Below are 17448 nucleotides of genomic sequence, written 5' to 3' on the forward strand. Positions count from 1 at the left end.
AGAAGACACAGAGGTCTTCTACTGATTTCTTCATTTTAAGTATTACTGTGAAAAAAAAGTACGTACATATAATAAATACCGACACGAAGTTAATGTTTACATAAAAATATACGATCCTACAAATTTGTACACATACTGTTGTTATTGGTGGCAATTAACCGCGTTTTAGCGACGAAGTTCTCGCAGTGCGTTCCCTCAAAGTCTTCGGAGCATTTGCAGACCGCGTTGTCCCTAGAGACCGACGTACACATGCCTCCGTTCAGACAAGGACACCTAATACAAGCATTAAAATAGACATTAACCATTTTTTCACCGCTACCCCAGTCGACGCAACCTAATCAAATTCATTACAAAGCTAGGAGCCCTGATTCTGTATAGGGAAGCAGGAAAGACCTTGATTACATCCAATAGTTCTCACCTATACGGAGCTGCTTTTGGCTGCTCAAAGGCAGCATCACACTTCTGTAAGTTCAGGTTTTTATTGGAAATTCCGTCTGGACATGAGCAGCGATAGCCCCGAGGTACGAGCAGACAGGTATGACTGCACCCGGCGGAAGCGCATCTGTTCTCAATCGATGTGTTGTATTTGACGTCCTGCAAATAACATACATATGTTTATATATACATATTATGTTAGCCATAATGAAATAGTTGGCAAAATTGCACTTTTACCGGTAATCATCAACGGCCTCAGCTTAAAGTTGTTATGTTAAGTAAAAAAAGATACGCACCATATTTATTAGTAGACTAGAAAACGTTTTAAAGCCTTTTGTCCAAACAATAACATCCGAAGGCCCTTGAAGTTTAGTAAATACAGAATAACAATTGAAAAAGCTAATTAATTTGCAATTAATCACTACCGAATATACTTACCTGATATATTCGTAGGGCACTCGCGAACTCGAGACCGCCGCGCACCAGAACTCGGACTCCGCGGCCGAACTTATTCATTCGGAAGATATCGCCACGATCCTTGTCCTTCCAGTTGACCCAATAAAAAGAATCGCCGAATACCTCTAGGCCAATTGGATGGGCGACATCTGTAGGCCAACGAGACAAAGGAAGTACCGGTTTTCGTTTTTTATCGAGATTTTGCCTGTCCAACTAGCACCGTTTGTTTGTGCATAAGTTAATATTGATCGAATTTCTATCTACTATTATCGCTACTAATTCATTTTCGTGTTCACAGAGCGTTCTATTATTTTATAGGCTCAATGGCCAAGTTATCATAGGATTTATATCAATATTCCATTACTTGGTTGCACGTTGAAAACAAGAAAAATCTTGCTAGGGTGTATCTACCGTTTTTAATAACAACAACCCGATTAGACCCATCAGGTTTGGCGGTTTCGATCGTGTTAAGTTTATGGTCGGCCCAGTAGATCCTTTTATCGCCGGCGAGGTAATCGATCGTGATACTTGCGGGAGCTGCCAGGCGAGATTTGAATAGCGTTTGACGCCGGCTGCCGTCCATCCACGATGTTTCGATCTAAAGCGAAGTAAGCGAGCCAATTTTTAAATCATATTACATGACGTAGATCCTCAGGCAATCATGAGTACGTTCTTAACTGTGGCAGGTTAAGGTTTCCATGCTTTGAAAGGAAGCCGTAAATAACACTGGGTTAGCGAAGAACAAGCTTGGGAAAGAAAGTATGAGAGGTTTGTTAAAGAGGAGACAAAAGTTCAGCTCTTTAGCACTGATTCGTACTTTAGGATTGATGCCGATATCTGTCCAAAATAGAACTCCACTTTCAGGATCAAGTGCCACTGACGTCGGAGCCTCGATGTCGAGGTCGTGTAGAGTTCGTCGGTATCTTCCGTCAAGTGTGGCGACCATCAAGCGTCCTTTGGGTGCTCGGTTTTCGAAAGATTCCTGATCCATGAGGTAAAGGTTGTGGGCAACCCAGTCAACTGCCACGGCCGTGGGTTTGTTCAAGCCTAGACCACGATTACAGAGCGAACATAATTTTACCGTTTTTCACCAACGGACAAATATTACAAGCCGTGGCTCCAAAATGTGTATTTATAAATGTCTGAACGAAATCAACTAATTAATACAAGAAGCAAGGTACTGCAGCAATCAATATTGTATTAAATAAAAATATGTCTATCGTACGCTTATTTATTCATTATAAAATATAATTAACTTCCGCTGAAACTTACCACTTAACTGCAAATCCTGCGGATATTGCGCGCCAAGTTTTTCCGGATCCCTTTCTAGATCTGGAATGATCGCTCGTTTAACTGATTTATCAGATCGATCCACCCAATAAACGAACTTCTCCACTGGGTCATAGTCGAGCCCCTCTATACGTCCCTGGTCAGCCACCAAATCGATCTGTTTATGTGACTCTGCGGACTGAATAACCAAGCGGATTGAGCGTTCACTCGTATACATTATAACAGGTGGGGCGCCGTTCTTCGGATGACACTCCATGTGGACGCGTTCGAATCTATTAGATTCGGAATAAATAGTCAATTGGAATATTAATAAATATTTTAGTCAGCGTTAGAGGATGGACTTTTGCAATCTAACTCAGTCGTACATGTTCGGCCTCTATCTTTAAGCAAAACGAACTAAGCGAACGAAGATCTCATCATCATCATGATGTCCGTCTGAATACGTCCTGCGCGTAATAGGATGAATAGTCAATACAATATTCTAGGCACGTCCTTAAGCCCACATTGGGACGATTGCTTTGATTTTGCCTGCTTCTTACCCTTTCCTGCAGGTACAGCCATAGCTGCCCTCGAGATTATGACAGAGCTGTGAGCAGTAGTGATCAAAAGTGGAGCACTCATCGATATCTTCGCAAATTTTCGTATTGGTAGCATTTATGCGGTAGCCACTAGGACATGTACATAGATAGTCGTGTCTTGAATTTGCGCTCAACGAGGTGCAGTTATGTTCACAGCCGCCCTTTGTCTGCTTATTGCATTCACCCACCTCTGTAAATTATAGGCATGCTTGTAGTTATATATATATATATATGTACATATAATAACGGTAATACATATATGCCGAGTCGTAATGCTCCTATTCAAGCTAATCGTCAACAGATATTGGTCAGCTGTGTAGCGATGTAAGGCTCGATCAGTTTTAGAACACAACTTAAGTTGCTAGTTAAATGTAAGTAACAGAAGATGGAACTTACGACATCCAAGTTCGTCAGAGTGGTCATCGCAATCGAGATTATGGTCACACACCTGTAAACAGAACGCGCATAAAAATGTATTATACAGAGTTTCTAGGTTTTGTAGGATTTTAGATTGCCTCAATTATACCTGTATACAGTAGTTTCTAAATATATCATACTGTTCTGACCGCGGACTGCTTTTCAAATCTGAACGAAATGATAATTTTCTAGGATTAAAGTAATTGAATAATAATAACTCCTCGATGTCTATTAACTGACCTTGCTGTTCTCTATGCAGTGGCGACCGCCTGCACACTTAAATTTGCCAGCCGCACAGACCAGCGGTCCTCGAAGTCGATCGCAGAGTTGAAACGAATTTTCATCAGATCCGTCCCCGCAGTCATCTTTGCCATCACAAAGTTGCCATAGCATGACGCAGGCACGATTGGTGCATTGGAACTTCCTCGTCACATCGCACTCGTGTTGTTGACAGGTGGCTTCAGTCTCATCCGACGAATCACCACAGTCGTCATCCCGATCACAGACATAATCTGGCTTGATGCAGACGGTGTTATTGCACTGGAACTGATTAGGTGAACAGTGTCTTCCGTTGGGATACCGCGGCGGACAATTACGTTCGTCTGAAACATCCCGACAGTCCTTGTTACCGTCACAAACGAGGCTGGCAGCGATACAATGGCCACTCGCACACTGAAATTGATCGGGTCGACATTTGTGATCGCCACAGTTTTGTTCATCAGAGCCGTCGTCACAGTCCGTGTCGTGGTCACACCGCCACTTACGTGGGATGCATCGTTTGTTAGCGCATTGAAATTCGCTTTCAGAACAATCCCGATAGAGATCTTCGCAGAGGGATGCCTCTTCATCGGAACCGTCGCCACAGTCATCCTCGAAATCGCACCGCCATCGCAGCGGTATACAACGGCCATTGCCACATTTGAAGTCGCCAGTGGGATGGCACTGAGGACACGCCTCGGGGTTCGTTTCATCCGAATTGTCCCTGTAGAACAATGGCAAATGATAAGATGATCGAGGATTGTAGCTATTGTCTTTGGCGGAAAAACGAAAGGGGTGATGGCGACGGAATTTATGTCCGTTATAAACGTCCAGGAGCCGGCTATTATCAAATGGATTCAGTGCGTTTAATGTGTATGGCTTCCACTTACCGACAGTCATCTTTTCCGTCACAGAATAGCCAGGACGGAACGCAGCGATAGTTGTTTGGAGATGGACATTTCTGCCAGCCGACGGTACAGTTTTGGTTTCGACATCGATGAGCTGGTTCATCCGAATCATCGCCACAATCGTTGTCAAAATCGCAATACCAAAGTTTCGGAATACATTTGCCGTTGTCACCTGGCATAGAATGTTATTACACAATAATTTGATGCGTATAAAGTATACGATAGTACGTAAAGCGTTGAACAATTATAAATTTCAAATAGGTTTTTCCACTAAAGTAAAAAGGCTTGCATGTGCTTACATTTAAACTGGGTTTCGGGGTCGCATTGTCCATGGTTGCAGATGGCTGTATTTTCGTCAGATCCATCTGAACAGTCGTTATCGCCATCACATTGCCAAGAGGAAGGTACGCATTTGCCGGTGGCCTCACACTTGAAGCTGTTTTCTCCGCAAGGTAGTTTACAATTATTCTCGTCATAACCGTCGGGACAGTCTCTTTGTCCGTCACAGACCTTGATCCGTGACACACATACGGTATCCGTCGTTGAGGGACATTGAAACTGACCCTTTTTGCATTTGAACGGCGGGCAGCCATCCTCGTCGGTGCCGTCTGAACAGTCTTTTTCACCGTCACATTTCCAGTACAGCGGTATACACTTCTCATCGTCAAGGCCTTTACAACGGTGTTGGCTGATCGTGCAGTTTGCGATGCACGTCCGATTGTTTGGCATCAAGACAAAGTCTTCGGGACAGGCGCAACGGTGCTCAGCTGGAAACTTGATGCCGGCAGGATTCGGCGATAGCAGACAGAGATGCGAACATTGACCATTATTCACTTCGCATGGATTGCTGTACGGCAGTTGACGCAGAGGATGGTACACGTGAATATCGTACGGTCGATGCGACGTGTTGCGGAGGACCTGAAGGCCTTCTCCGGTAAACTTGTGCGCTCTATAGATGCCTTTCATGTTCCAGTCTGTCCAAAAGAGCCAGTCGTCAAAGATCGACAGTGCGAACACGTGTGGCACCTTCTGGCCCGAAAGAACCGTGTGGCGATTTTTGCCCTCGAAGTCCGCGTACTCGATATAGTCGAGGTGAGCATCGGCCCAGAAGATCTTGTCGGAGAAATAGTCCACGGTAAGTGCATTAGGCCAAACGAGCTTGTCTGCATAGGTTACCAGCCGAGTGAAGTTTGAACCGTCCATACCGAGTCGAGCGATGAACGCATGATGACCCCAGTCCGTAAAGAACAAACATCCGATACCTGGATGGACAACAACTGCTCGAGGATCAGAGATGCCTCGCGGAAGCAACACCTTTCTCGAGGTGCCGTTTAGGTGCGATACGAACAGTTGTTTGCTCGTTCTGTCCAGCCAATACAGTTTACGTGTAACCCAATCAACGGCCATACCTTCCAGGCCGTGTACATCGTACTTTACCACGACCTCTTCGCCTGTTCCGTTGACAAACATGCGATGAATGGTTTTATTACCAACATCGGCATAATAAATTCGCTCCTCTTTGACGTCGAAGTCAATGGCTACCGCATTTCGAAGATCCATCTTGACAAGGTTGTATTGCGTCCCATCAATCGAGGCGTTGCGCAGGTAATATCGATTCGAAAATATAACCCATGGCTCCGGTTTCGTCTGTAAACGCTTGCATTTGTGGCCATCCGGCTCACGACCATAGTAGCGATCGTTACATTTGCAAAAGAACGATCCGGGTGTATTAACACAGCTCTGAGAGCATACCGCCAATTGCTCGGAACATTCATCTATGTCGGTGCATAGTTTACCGTCAGGCATGAGCTTATAGCCGGGATTGCACTGACAACGGTAAGCAAGCAGTGTATCAACACACATATGCTCACAGCCGTTACTTTCGGGGGTGGCACATTCGTTGATGCCGCAACGCATCGACTCATCGGAACCATCTCGACAGTCACGCGTTTTATCGCAGACCTTCGTAAGCGGTATACATTGGTCACCTGTTCGACATTTGTACTGAGTGTCTTCGTCGCATGTCGAATTGTTAGCACATTCTACAATCAGACAAAATAACAGTGAGATCGCTGTGTAGATATAAACACTCGAGAATAATTAGATAAAATCAGGACTTGAATTCTGATCACGAGAAATTAATCTCTGGCAGAGTTCGATAGTAAACTATTAGCGAAACTGGCGTCGCACGACGTTTGCCTCGTCTATGAATAAAGAGTTATTCTCGATGATACGAATTTACGCTGTCGTTGCTTTCAACTTGCCAGCTAACATGTAATCTATGGGATGCTTGCACGATTTTACTTACTCAGCTCATCGGAACGATCACCGCAATCGTCTTCGCCATCACAAACGTAATTTTTGCGAATACATTTTGAGTTTCTGCAGGTAAACTCATCAGAGGTACACGATCGGAACTTGCATTCTTTCGGCTCGTCAGATCCGTCGCCACAGTCATTGTCGTGATCACAATACCTGAATAGAACAAATAGGAAAAGGCGACTGTTTTTTCAACGAGTCTCCAATAAAACCGTAACGAACTTAAAGTGCTACTGAGAAGTGATGATCGTGCACGAGCTCGAATCCCAGCACGAACCTGGGCTATTTGTCGGGTGTCCATTTACTTCTCTCTCTTTTGCTATCTCATATTGGAAGCAATCAATCTCTGCATCCGAAAGCTAAAAGCGTAACTTTACAGATCCTTTCTAGCATACTCACTATGGCTAGTTTTTTTTTTTGTCTGTAATTTTCGTCCCGATTATCAGGGACCCTTTACGCAGCAGTTATACCTTTCGTACAGCAAAGACAAGCAGCCAGCTATTACTTGAAATCTATTGTACTGACCAATCCTTATTGATGCATCGACTGTTCTGGCAGCGGAATTGATTTTCGCTACACGGCTCCGGTACGGGACAGTTAAGTGATTTGTCCTCGTCCGCACCATCAACGCAATCCGGATCACCATCGCACACCCAACGTTTCGGTATGCACGTTGGGCGATTCCACATTTTATTTTTCGTGCAGGTAAACTCTTTTTCGGGATCGCATTCGCGTGAATTACACTGGTGTCGAGCGTCTTCATCTGACCGATCGAGGCAGTCATCGTCGCCGTCGCACAGATACGTTCGAGGTATACAGTTGCCGTTATCGCACGTAAACAAATCACCAAAGCACGTACGTTTTTCAGACTTGCAATACTCAGCCGGTTCGTCAGCGCCATCACCACAGTCGTTGTCGCCGTCGCAATGCCAGTTGGCTGGGATGCATCTGCATGGCAAAAAAAAACAACCAATACGATACAAATCATCAAAAGGGCAGAAAACTATCGGATTGAAGCTCTTTTTTGGACACTGATATAATAGAATATAGGCTAATAGAAAAATATCAAAGGTCGTTAACTTTTTTTTTAGATTAATTTACGCACGAACGATCGCTGGGCTGGATCGAAAGTGAACTCTGTACTTCGATCGTTACCATTTGACGACGCACTCTTTGCTATAACTTACACATACATTGGAAGTTAGTCTTCCAATCGAATACCGATTCGCTGGCTAAGTGCTATAGTTTGCGTATGATACCTGTGGTTAGTGCAGCGAAAACTGTTGGCAGGACAACTTCTTTGCGAGCAGAGTGTCGATATCTCGTCAGAGTTGTCTCCGCAGTCGTCATCTCCATCACAGAGCCAAAAGGGTTCAGCACAGATGTTTGTTGTTGCGCATTTGACCTGTTGGCCAGGACAGGTGCGATTGTTTGGACAATGCGAATGCGATTCATCTGTAGCATTGCCATCTTTACAATCGTCCCGGCCGTCACACACCTGATTATTGGGAATACATTTGAAGTTCGCACAGGTGAACTCATCCCCGGAACATTCGGGATATTTGCAATCAACTTCGTCACTGTTATCTCCACAATCGTTTTCGTGATCGCACCTCCATCGGAGCTGGAGACAGCGTTCATTAGCGCAACGGAATTCCGTCGGGGAGCACGTACGCACCGCGCAATATTTAGGGTTCTCGTCTGAACGATCGCCACAGTCGTCGTCTGAATCGCAGGTATACCGTCGATCAATGCATTTTCCATTGGCACAGGCAAACTTCGATGGGTCACACGTAACGTTCTCAGGAACGCACATTTTACCTTGGTTGGCGATTTTCATATTGCTCTCGCAAAGACACTCAGGCCCGTTCGGTCCAGGGTGGCAGGACTGGGCGCAACCGCCGTTGTTCAGCTCACACACGGTCTTGTTGCACTTCTGTCGTTCCGGCGCGTACACGTGAATGTCACGCGGGGATTCTTCGAGACGTTTAGCTATTTCTTGCATTCCTGCTCCGGTATGTTTCTCTGCTCGGTAAACACCCCGAAGCTGAAGGTCAGTCCAATAAATGTATGGGCCGTGAACGGTTATGGCGAACGGGTAGATTGTCGCGGAGATCAGTTCTTCTCTATCGGTACCGTCGAGGTTGGCTCGTTCAATTTTCTCGCGTAGCGCGTCAGTCCAGTACAATTTTCGGTCATCGTAGTCGATCGCTAGCCCACTCGGCTGTGTTAGATTCGATGAGACAATGGCGGTTTTGTTGTTGCCTGCCATCGTGGCACGGAAGATTTTGCCGGTGTGACCATAACGACCCCAGTCCGTGTAGTACATATACCCATCGCATGGATCAAGGACGATAGCTCGAGGTCGTTCGACGTTAGCTATCATGACAATATTCGTTCCGTCAGTGTTCATTGCGTAGATGCTGCGATTTGCTGAGTCAGCGAAGTAGATCTTTTTATGTGTCCAATCGAAAGCGATACCCTCAGGGTTGACGGTTTTGTTTAGAACGACATTTACTTTTTGGTCAGGATTTTCCGGATCCATCCAGAAAATGGCCCCATCAGGGCGAATCTTCGTAAAGTACATTCGATGATTGGCGTAGTCGAAGTCCATGCCAACAAGGTTGGTCAAGTTGCCTTTTGGCTGGAATGGCAGCGATGTTCGCTGTGGATCTAGGAACATTGAGCGTATCTCTTTTCGCGTGGAGAAGACGAGGTAAGTCTTGACGGTGGAGCAGCCTAGGCCGGATTCATCGAGTTGGCCTGATGCGCATGCGCAGCGGAAGTCCTTTCCATTGATTTGCGTCGGTAACGGAAAGCAGAGCTGCGCACACCCAGCCCCCGCACATGGCGAGTTAGAGTGATATTGGTTATTGTCGTAATAGACCATCACGTCACGCAGCATGTTTAGATCCAACTTGACCTTTTTAGGTATGTCGTTTTTGCGATTCTTGTTAATTTTAAAGATTGTACGCAAATTGCGATCAGCCCAAAACACGTCGTCGCCGTAAATGGCCACCCCCATAGGATTGGGTAGTCCGTTAACAATTGTACGGCGATTACTGCCATCAAAGGCACAAGCTTGTAGCGCGTCGATTTTCGAGTCCACCCAGTAGATGTCGTTAGTCGCGATATCGACAGTCAGGTCTCGGGGAGCGGCAATTCCGGTAACGACAAGCGACGTGCGATTTGTGCAGTCCATAAAGGCGCGCTCGATCTTTGGATACTGCCCAGAGTCAGTCCAGTAAAGATAGCGTTTAATTGGATCAACAGCGAGTTCACGCGGGGAATCCGTTGTTGTCTTTAGCAACACCATACGATTTTCGCCGTTCAGCTGTGACACTTCGATAAAGTTCTCGTGAGGAAACACGTTCGTAAAGTACAACATGCCTGAAAATATTATTTTCGTATTGCGTTATTATTACATATACCTGTTCGTAACGTTATAATGAACTTGGAAAATCAAATGTAATTAGAACGATCCAATAACAGTGTGCTATAAAAGAAGCATAGTAAAGTATCCACTACTTACGGTTGACCCAATCAACTGCTAGCCCTCGAATTCCGTTGCTTCCGATACCGTCCTTAATTATATGTTGTTGGTCTGTTCCATTTTGTCGGATCGCAAAGATACCGTTACGGGGTCCTTGATTGAACTCTATCCAATAGATGCGTTTGTCTTCGTACAGCATATCGAGGTGCAATATGTTGTGGCCTGGACCCGCGATTGGTGGCATTGCTTCATTCGAGCCTTCGATATCAACAGCACTTGCCTTCTCCAGTTCGGAGTAGACGAGGAACTCGTTGTACGGAATGCACAGCGTATCACCCCGAAGCTTGAAGCCAACACCGCAAAGGCATTTGCGAGCTGTGCCGTTAAAAGGTACACAGATATGAAAGCAACCTCCATTTCGAATCAGGCAAGGATGGTCAGGGACTTCAGCGCGTTTACCGTAGACTTTGAGCGATTGTAACCCGCTGAGATTGTCTTCGATCACCGTCTCGGTGTTGCCATTCTGAAGGTCAATGAATGACACTTTCTCGTGGGCCGAATCAAGAAAATATATTCGCTGATGGTAAAATCCGATCGATTGTGGTTTATCAATGCGGAGCGCGTTGTTAAACACTGTCCGCCGATCTGTCCCCGTATAGCTAACACTTTCAATAATACCGGGAAAGCTCTGTGAGAAATAGATACGCTGTGTCGTCGGATCTATTGTAAGTGACTCGATGTTGCGTAAGTTGCTGTCTAAAACGATACCACGTACTTCGCCGTCCATTGTAGCATAACCAATCTTTGTAGATACACCAATGCTTCCGCTATCTAACCAGAACAGCTTGCCAACAATAGGGTCAAGGGCAATCGCCTGTGGTTTTCCAACACCTGTATTGTTGCCGTCGTTGGAAATGATGACGCGCCGATAGCTGTTCGCTCCGAGCGAGACAATTTCAATGTTTGACGCTTTTCGATTGCCCACGTACAGGTTACGGCCAATCCAGTCAACGGCCACAGTGTAAGGCGCACCGACAAAACCGTCCGGAAGGAATTTGGTCACATTGGATGCCCTCAGATTGATCTTGGATAGGGTTCCATTCTCTTTATCATCATCAAGTGCTTTTACAATGTAAACATTGTCCTCTTGCTGGTCGAAATCGAAGTCTCTCGCCCGATCCAAGCCAATAATCGGCGACATTTGACCAGCATTCGACTTGCCTGCCTCTAGAGTCATATCGACAAGTTGACTACCACGCAGCACCATCAAGAACGGCTTGTCTACTGGTATACATACACCGTTCGTCGAGCTTCTATCCAATGTATAACCTGGAGGACATTTACAGGCGTATGCCTTACTCGCGGACGGCGACAGCAGACACAGATGTGTGCACGGCGCATTAGCACATGGATTACTAGATGTTGGTTGTAAAATTGGATGATTTACGTGAATGCCAAGTGGCTGGCTTACTAAATGACTTACGACGGTCTGATTCTTGCCGCGGAATTTGTCGCATGACAGCACCCTATTAAGTTGGCGATCAGTCCAGTACAATGTGTCCTCGAACACCGTTAAACTATGCGGATGTAACAAATAGTGATTATGCGCAAGAATCTGTTGTCTTCCGGTGCCATCGTAGTTGCAAAAGTCAATGTAGTCGAGTTTTGAGTCAGCAAAGTAAACCCTCCTATTGGGTAAATCTAGCGTTAGCCCGTTTGGCCAGAAGATGCGAGTGTCAATGATCGTACGACGCATGGATCCATCAAGGCCAACACTTTCAATCCTTGGATTCTCTCCCCAATCCGAGAAGAACATAATGCGTGCACCCTGACGAGGATCTATCGACAGCCCTCGAGGTTGGCTAATGTTATTGTTAATCAAAACTATATGGTTCTTTCCTTCCAGATTAGACACTTCGATCGTCTTCAATTTCGAATCTACCCAGTATAGGTTGTTCGCAACCCAGTCCACAGAAAGACCCTCGATAAGATCGAGCCCACTGGATATGACCGTTAACGGCTCGCCACCTTTCATCAGTTTAAAGATCTTTTTGGCATTCATATCGAACCAAAATATCGTGTTATTCCTCATGTACGACGCGGTAGCGACAACATTATCGACTTTAACAGGCACCCGTTCTAAGCTGGACGTGTCGAGACTGCCCACCAAAATCGATCTTCTATTAGAGATGACGAGGTACGCCTGACTTCTATCCTGTGCTTTACACCTATGCTGGTCACCCGGGTCCTGTATGTAACCCTCATCGCATTTACATGTGTACGATCCCTTGTTGTTGAAGCAGTGCTGCGAGCAGGCTCCAACAATGTCCGTGCACTCGTCGAGGTCGACACACGTTGTTGTATCATTTAGCCGTTCACCTTTCGGGCATGTACACTCCGGGCCTGCCGGAGTCATGGTACAGTTATGAGTGCATCCAACTTTTTCCGGGGAGCACATGCCGTTCAGACAACCTGGACCCTCATCCAAACCATCGGGGCAATCAGGCTTACCGTCACAGACCAGTGTAACATTGATGCATCGGTCAGTTACGTTAGGGCATGCCCACTGATAGTAGGGGCAGATCAGAGGCTTCTGTACACAGGCGTGCCTCTCGTGCTCATCCGAGCCATCACCGCAATCGTTATTGCCATCGCACACCCACGACTTGTAGATGCATCGTCCGTTATCGCATTTGAAATGATTCTGCGGGCAGACACCTCGCGGACACGTGTCGGGTTCGTCACTGCCATCATCACAGTCCTTATGACCATCGCATCTCCAACCAAGTGGAATACAGATTCTGGGTGACTTGCACTGAAATGATTTTTCGTCACATTCGTTCGGCGAACGTGACGGACAATTCTTCTCATCTGAATTATCCGAACAGTCACCTATTCCATCACACCTGTAACTATCATGTATACACTGGCGTTTGTTTTCGCACGCAAACTGACTCACGGTACAGACGGCCGGCGGACAGCTTTTCTCGTCGTCCTTATCTACACAGTCAGCGTCTCCGTCACACACCCAGTTCTTTGGGATGCAAGTACCAGACTGGCAAGCAAATTGAGTCGTCGAACAGGTTTTGTCCGTGCAGAACTCTCCTTCATCTGATCCGTCTCCGCAATCGTTCTCCGAATCGCACTTCCAGCTCTGAGGCACGCAGCGACCGTTTTCGCAAGCGAATTCGTTTGAGTTACATGTCGCATTGGCGCATCCCTGCTCATCTGAGCCGTCACCACAGTCGTTATCGCCGTCGCATTTGAACGACAGCGCGACGCAGCGGCCTGAGTTGCACTGGAATTCCCGGGCACTGCAGGTATTCCGCTTGCAGTTCTGATGTTCGTCAGATCCATCAAGGCAATCGTCATCTCCATCGCAAACCCAGTTCTTGGGGATACATCGTTGGTTGTCGCAGGTGAAATCCCACGAGTTCGGGCATGCTTTCGGGCTGGGCTCAGCTTTAGGGTCTCCTTTGCATTTTTTCTGGTCGTCATCAAGAACCTGGCCAGTGGGACATCCGCAAGTGGCTTGAAGTCCTCCACTAGCTGATATTACGCCAAAGCAGAATTTTTCACACCCGCCATTATTAGTGAGACACGGATGTTGGGGTTCGATATACTGATTCTCCTTCGAATAAACCTTGATACAAAAGAGACGCGCTCCATCCTCTGGAAGTGGAAGGACTTTACCCGTCACCCCAGTAGTTTTGTGCACCTTAGCAATAGCCTCAATACGCCAGTCAGTCACGTACATCCACTCTTTGAAAATGGTAATCGAGAAGGTATGCTTTAACTGCAACATGGTGGTATTCACTGTCTGAACATCGGAACCATCTAGATTTGAGTGCTGGATATGATCTAGAAGCGCGTCACACCAATAGAGACGGTCGTTCTCGAAATCAATGGCTAACCCGTTAGGCCAGCCTAGCGAAGTTCCTCGGACAACCTGCTGGTTCGTCCCATCGAGATAGGCCCGTGAAATGTTTGCTGGTCGATCCCACACTGAGTAGAAGATGTAGCCCTTATTGGGATGAACGACAATAGCTCGCGGTCTTCGCAAATCTCGCATAAGAACTTTTCGTTGCTGTGTATCCCTTGTATTTATCACTGCCAGGGTACCTTTGCGAGAATCCACAAAGTAGAGGTTCTTGGTCACCCAATCAAGGGCGATTCCTTCAACACCTTCGTGCTGTGCGGCTAACACGTTTTCCTTGCTGGTCCCATCTGGTTTCACCCTGGCGATCACGTCCAGAATGACATCTGATGTGTAGATGAACTCCTCGTGGGCATCGAAGTCGATTCCGACAAAGCGAGCTGATTTGCTCGCAATCGGAATCATAGCGTCGGAGAAAGCATCACTTCGGAGATCCATCAGTGTTCCACGAACGGATTTTTGCTGCGAATAGAGAAGAAATGTGTCGACCTTTTTGCAGTTACGCCCGTCGTTAGTCAACTCATAGCCGGTGTTACAGACGCACTTATAGCCGAGAGAGTAGTTACCGGCGCCAGTTCCTCGTACGACAATACACATATGCTGACAGCCTCCTTTGTTGAACTTGCACGGATTGTCAACCATGGGCTGCATTACCTTATGGTAAGCTTTAATCACCCCCGGCTCTTTGATAATAAATCGATCCTGATACATAATTTCGGTGGTGTCATTATTTCGGAAAAGATGAGTTGAAAGAATGCCCTGCTTAGTAGCATCGGTCCAATAAATCTTATTTTCGAAAAGCGTCATCTTATTCGCCGATGGCACCTTGGTTGAGCCACGAAGAATCGTATGCTTCCTATTGCCGTCGTAATCAACAGCGACGATCTCGTCGAGCTGAGAGTCGCACCAAATGACCAGTTTTTTGATCCTATCTAGTGTGAGACCGTTGACACGAAACAAAGACGTAACAATGATCCGACGGTTGAAGCCATCCAGATCGGCTCGCTCGAGATGGTCGCCGTCACTGAAGAACATGTATCTGTAATTGTCAAAGGTGACACAATCAGTTCACTTCGTTGTATTCTATACTATGTAAGTAATATAAAATGTGTATTCGACGGGTACTTATAATAGTAAGTTGGTATATTGCCTTCAGACCGTGACAACTACGAAAATCCGCTAAGAACGTCGGCTAAAGTAGGCTATGCGAGAGATGTGCTAAAAATTTAACATACCCGGCCGACGGGTCAACAGCGATATCCTGAAGGTTCGTGAGATTTCTTGAAAGTACAATCGCGTGATTGAGTCCATCGAATTGCATGACATCGATTTTCTGGCCGAGATTATCAGCCACGTAGAGCTTGTTAGAAACCCAATCAACCGCAATGGCCACTGGATTCCACGCGAAAGGTACAAGCACAGGAGAGCGCTCCTGTTTCTTGTCACCTTCGTCATCGCCCAACCGAAGCGAATGGATAGTTCGATTCTCCAGCATCGTCCAAAAGATTTCGCGACGTCCGTAATGAAAATCGAGTCCACCAACTTGGCCGGCGGTCATGCTTAGCTCTTGGAGCGACTTATCGATAGGATTGAGCTCATAAATAACAGCTTGTCTAGCGAAGATCAGGCGCATCGTTAGAGAGTCCACGGCCTTACATGTGACCTTATCTTGAAGCTCATAACCAGCCTTGCACGAACAGTTGAAACCTTGGTGAAAATTCGTGCATAGTTGATCGCAATAACCCCATTCTTCGCACTCGTTTAGGTCTGCAGAAGCAGAGAAGGTAGTAGTCAATAGAGAATTTGGTAAAATGAAGGTATATCGTTGGAGGAGTAGCTTGCTACAGAGACACAACTTGTGAGAGAAAATTCCAGAACCTTGAAGGTAGCTTAAACAATCTGTAGAATACTTGCCAATACATGATCGGTTATCAGCTGGGTTGATTTTGAGACCCTGTAGACAGAAGCATTCGCCTCCATGTAACGAAGCTCGACATCCCTGGGCACACGATAAGCTCTGGCATAGCATTGACGCTGGTCACCAAACGCAAGTAAATAAAAATTAGTCGGATTGCGTTTCCTAAAGAAATTCACTGTATTAAGATCAAAAGATCACACGTACTACGCGGCCCCCCAAACAGCGACATGGCCTCAGTAAAATCGAGGAAAAAACGGCTTTTGATTGCAGATGTTAGCGAAATGAAAAGTTCTTCTGTATGCAAACAATCACCTGAGCCCATGCAATACCGTCAAATAGGCACTCACCTCCGTGCCAATTGTACCACATATCCTAGGACATATAGGCCAAGGTAAAAGGCGTATATGTGTGTCAAAATTTCGGATCGTAATCTTGTGTTGCAGAAAGGGTGTCGTGACCAACCTCTATTGTACTCACACTTACTAAAGCTAAATATATATATATATATATATATATCTATATATATATAAGCAGCATATAAATTGAAACATAGATTTATACTCACAGTTTCTAGAAATCTTCAAATACAGTGAAACATTAGATCTTACGATTGATGATAAAGTGTTATATTTGAATTTTACCTTTGCACCCATCTAATTTCAACTACGATTGTAAGAAAAATTGACAAAAATTTATGTAGCCAACATTCGTTAGATGAAGCTGTTTCTTTGCTATCTGCGTGTAGCAGTCTCTTGCATGTTCTCTTACGGATTATTGTATGACGAAACAAAAAAATAGGCGGTCTTTAATCCGCACGTCTTGGATAAATATCATGTGAATTCAATTCACACCTCTCAGTAAAAGTGCTGGTGCTTGATTTACCGTGTTATGATTTTTTACAATAACGAAACAATTCTACCTATTGCCGCCATTCCTCCCACGAATCCGCGTCATGCAAGAGCTTGTCCTGGTACGCGATAAATTGGCATTACTCCACCTTCTTCTCGTTTTCCCTAATGCTTTTACAATTAGGATAGTTGCGATAGCGAGACACATATATCATATAGGTACTTAAAATAAAGCGGAACTTATCGAATGAACATTTACTACCACTCTCGCTGACACAGCTTCAAAGGACTTATGGTCCGAGGAAATAGTATAAGCTTCTCCGGTAAGCTCTGTTGTTACAAGATTTACTACTCTAGCAACTATTACGGTTGCTTAATCATAGTCAGCTCCATTACCGTTTTTAAGTATTTGATTTGAGAGATACTTTTATATATTGTATACATACATATATAGGTCTGTGCTTCTCCTGAGTAAAGCTCATCCCCTCATCACCTAAAACATCCTCGTTCGCTTGTTTTTCTCACGTTAGCGGCCATTAGCACTCCGTTAGTGGCCTGTTTGCACCAATGTAGTGAAGTATTTTTGTAGCA

The 17448-nt window shown here is 45.6% G+C and overlaps 1 protein-coding gene across 3 annotated transcripts in view; it reads right to left on the reverse strand.

Annotated features, from left to right (window-relative positions):
- Positions 1-17448, reverse strand: part of mgl (low-density lipoprotein receptor-related protein megalin) — a 95336-nt gene that overhangs the window by 4324 nt on the left and 73564 nt on the right. For all 3 annotated transcript variants that reach the window (XR_002681581.2, XM_022836586.2, XM_022836585.2), the window contains 17 exons: positions 16006-16125; positions 15327-15858; positions 10194-15130; positions 7921-10051; positions 7187-7609; positions 6651-6817; positions 4642-6384; positions 4325-4514; positions 3417-4158; positions 3156-3207; positions 2721-2949; positions 2164-2453; positions 1709-1938; positions 1303-1489; positions 874-1040; positions 419-594; positions 137-273 (listed from right to left, as the gene is read on the reverse strand). Coding sequence is in view for 2 of the 3 variants with exons in the window: in XM_022836586.2 (XP_022692321.1) it covers positions 137-273; positions 419-594; positions 874-1040; positions 1303-1489; positions 1709-1938; positions 2164-2453; positions 2721-2949; positions 3156-3207; positions 3417-4158; positions 4325-4514; positions 4642-6384; positions 6651-6817; positions 7187-7609; positions 7921-10051; positions 10194-15130; positions 15327-15858; positions 16006-16125 (12453 nt within the window). In the remaining variant the exon portion in view is untranslated. The remainder of the gene's footprint in view (positions 1-136; positions 274-418; positions 595-873; positions 1041-1302; positions 1490-1708; positions 1939-2163; positions 2454-2720; positions 2950-3155; positions 3208-3416; positions 4159-4324; positions 4515-4641; positions 6385-6650; positions 6818-7186; positions 7610-7920; positions 10052-10193; positions 15131-15326; positions 15859-16005; positions 16126-17448) is intronic.

This window comes from Varroa jacobsoni, unplaced genomic scaffold (genome assembly GCF_002532875.2).
Source record: "Varroa jacobsoni isolate VJ856 unplaced genomic scaffold, vjacob_1.0 scaffold_656, whole genome shotgun sequence".
In the NCBI taxonomy this organism is placed as follows: domain Eukaryota; kingdom Metazoa; phylum Arthropoda; class Arachnida; order Mesostigmata; family Varroidae; genus Varroa; species Varroa jacobsoni.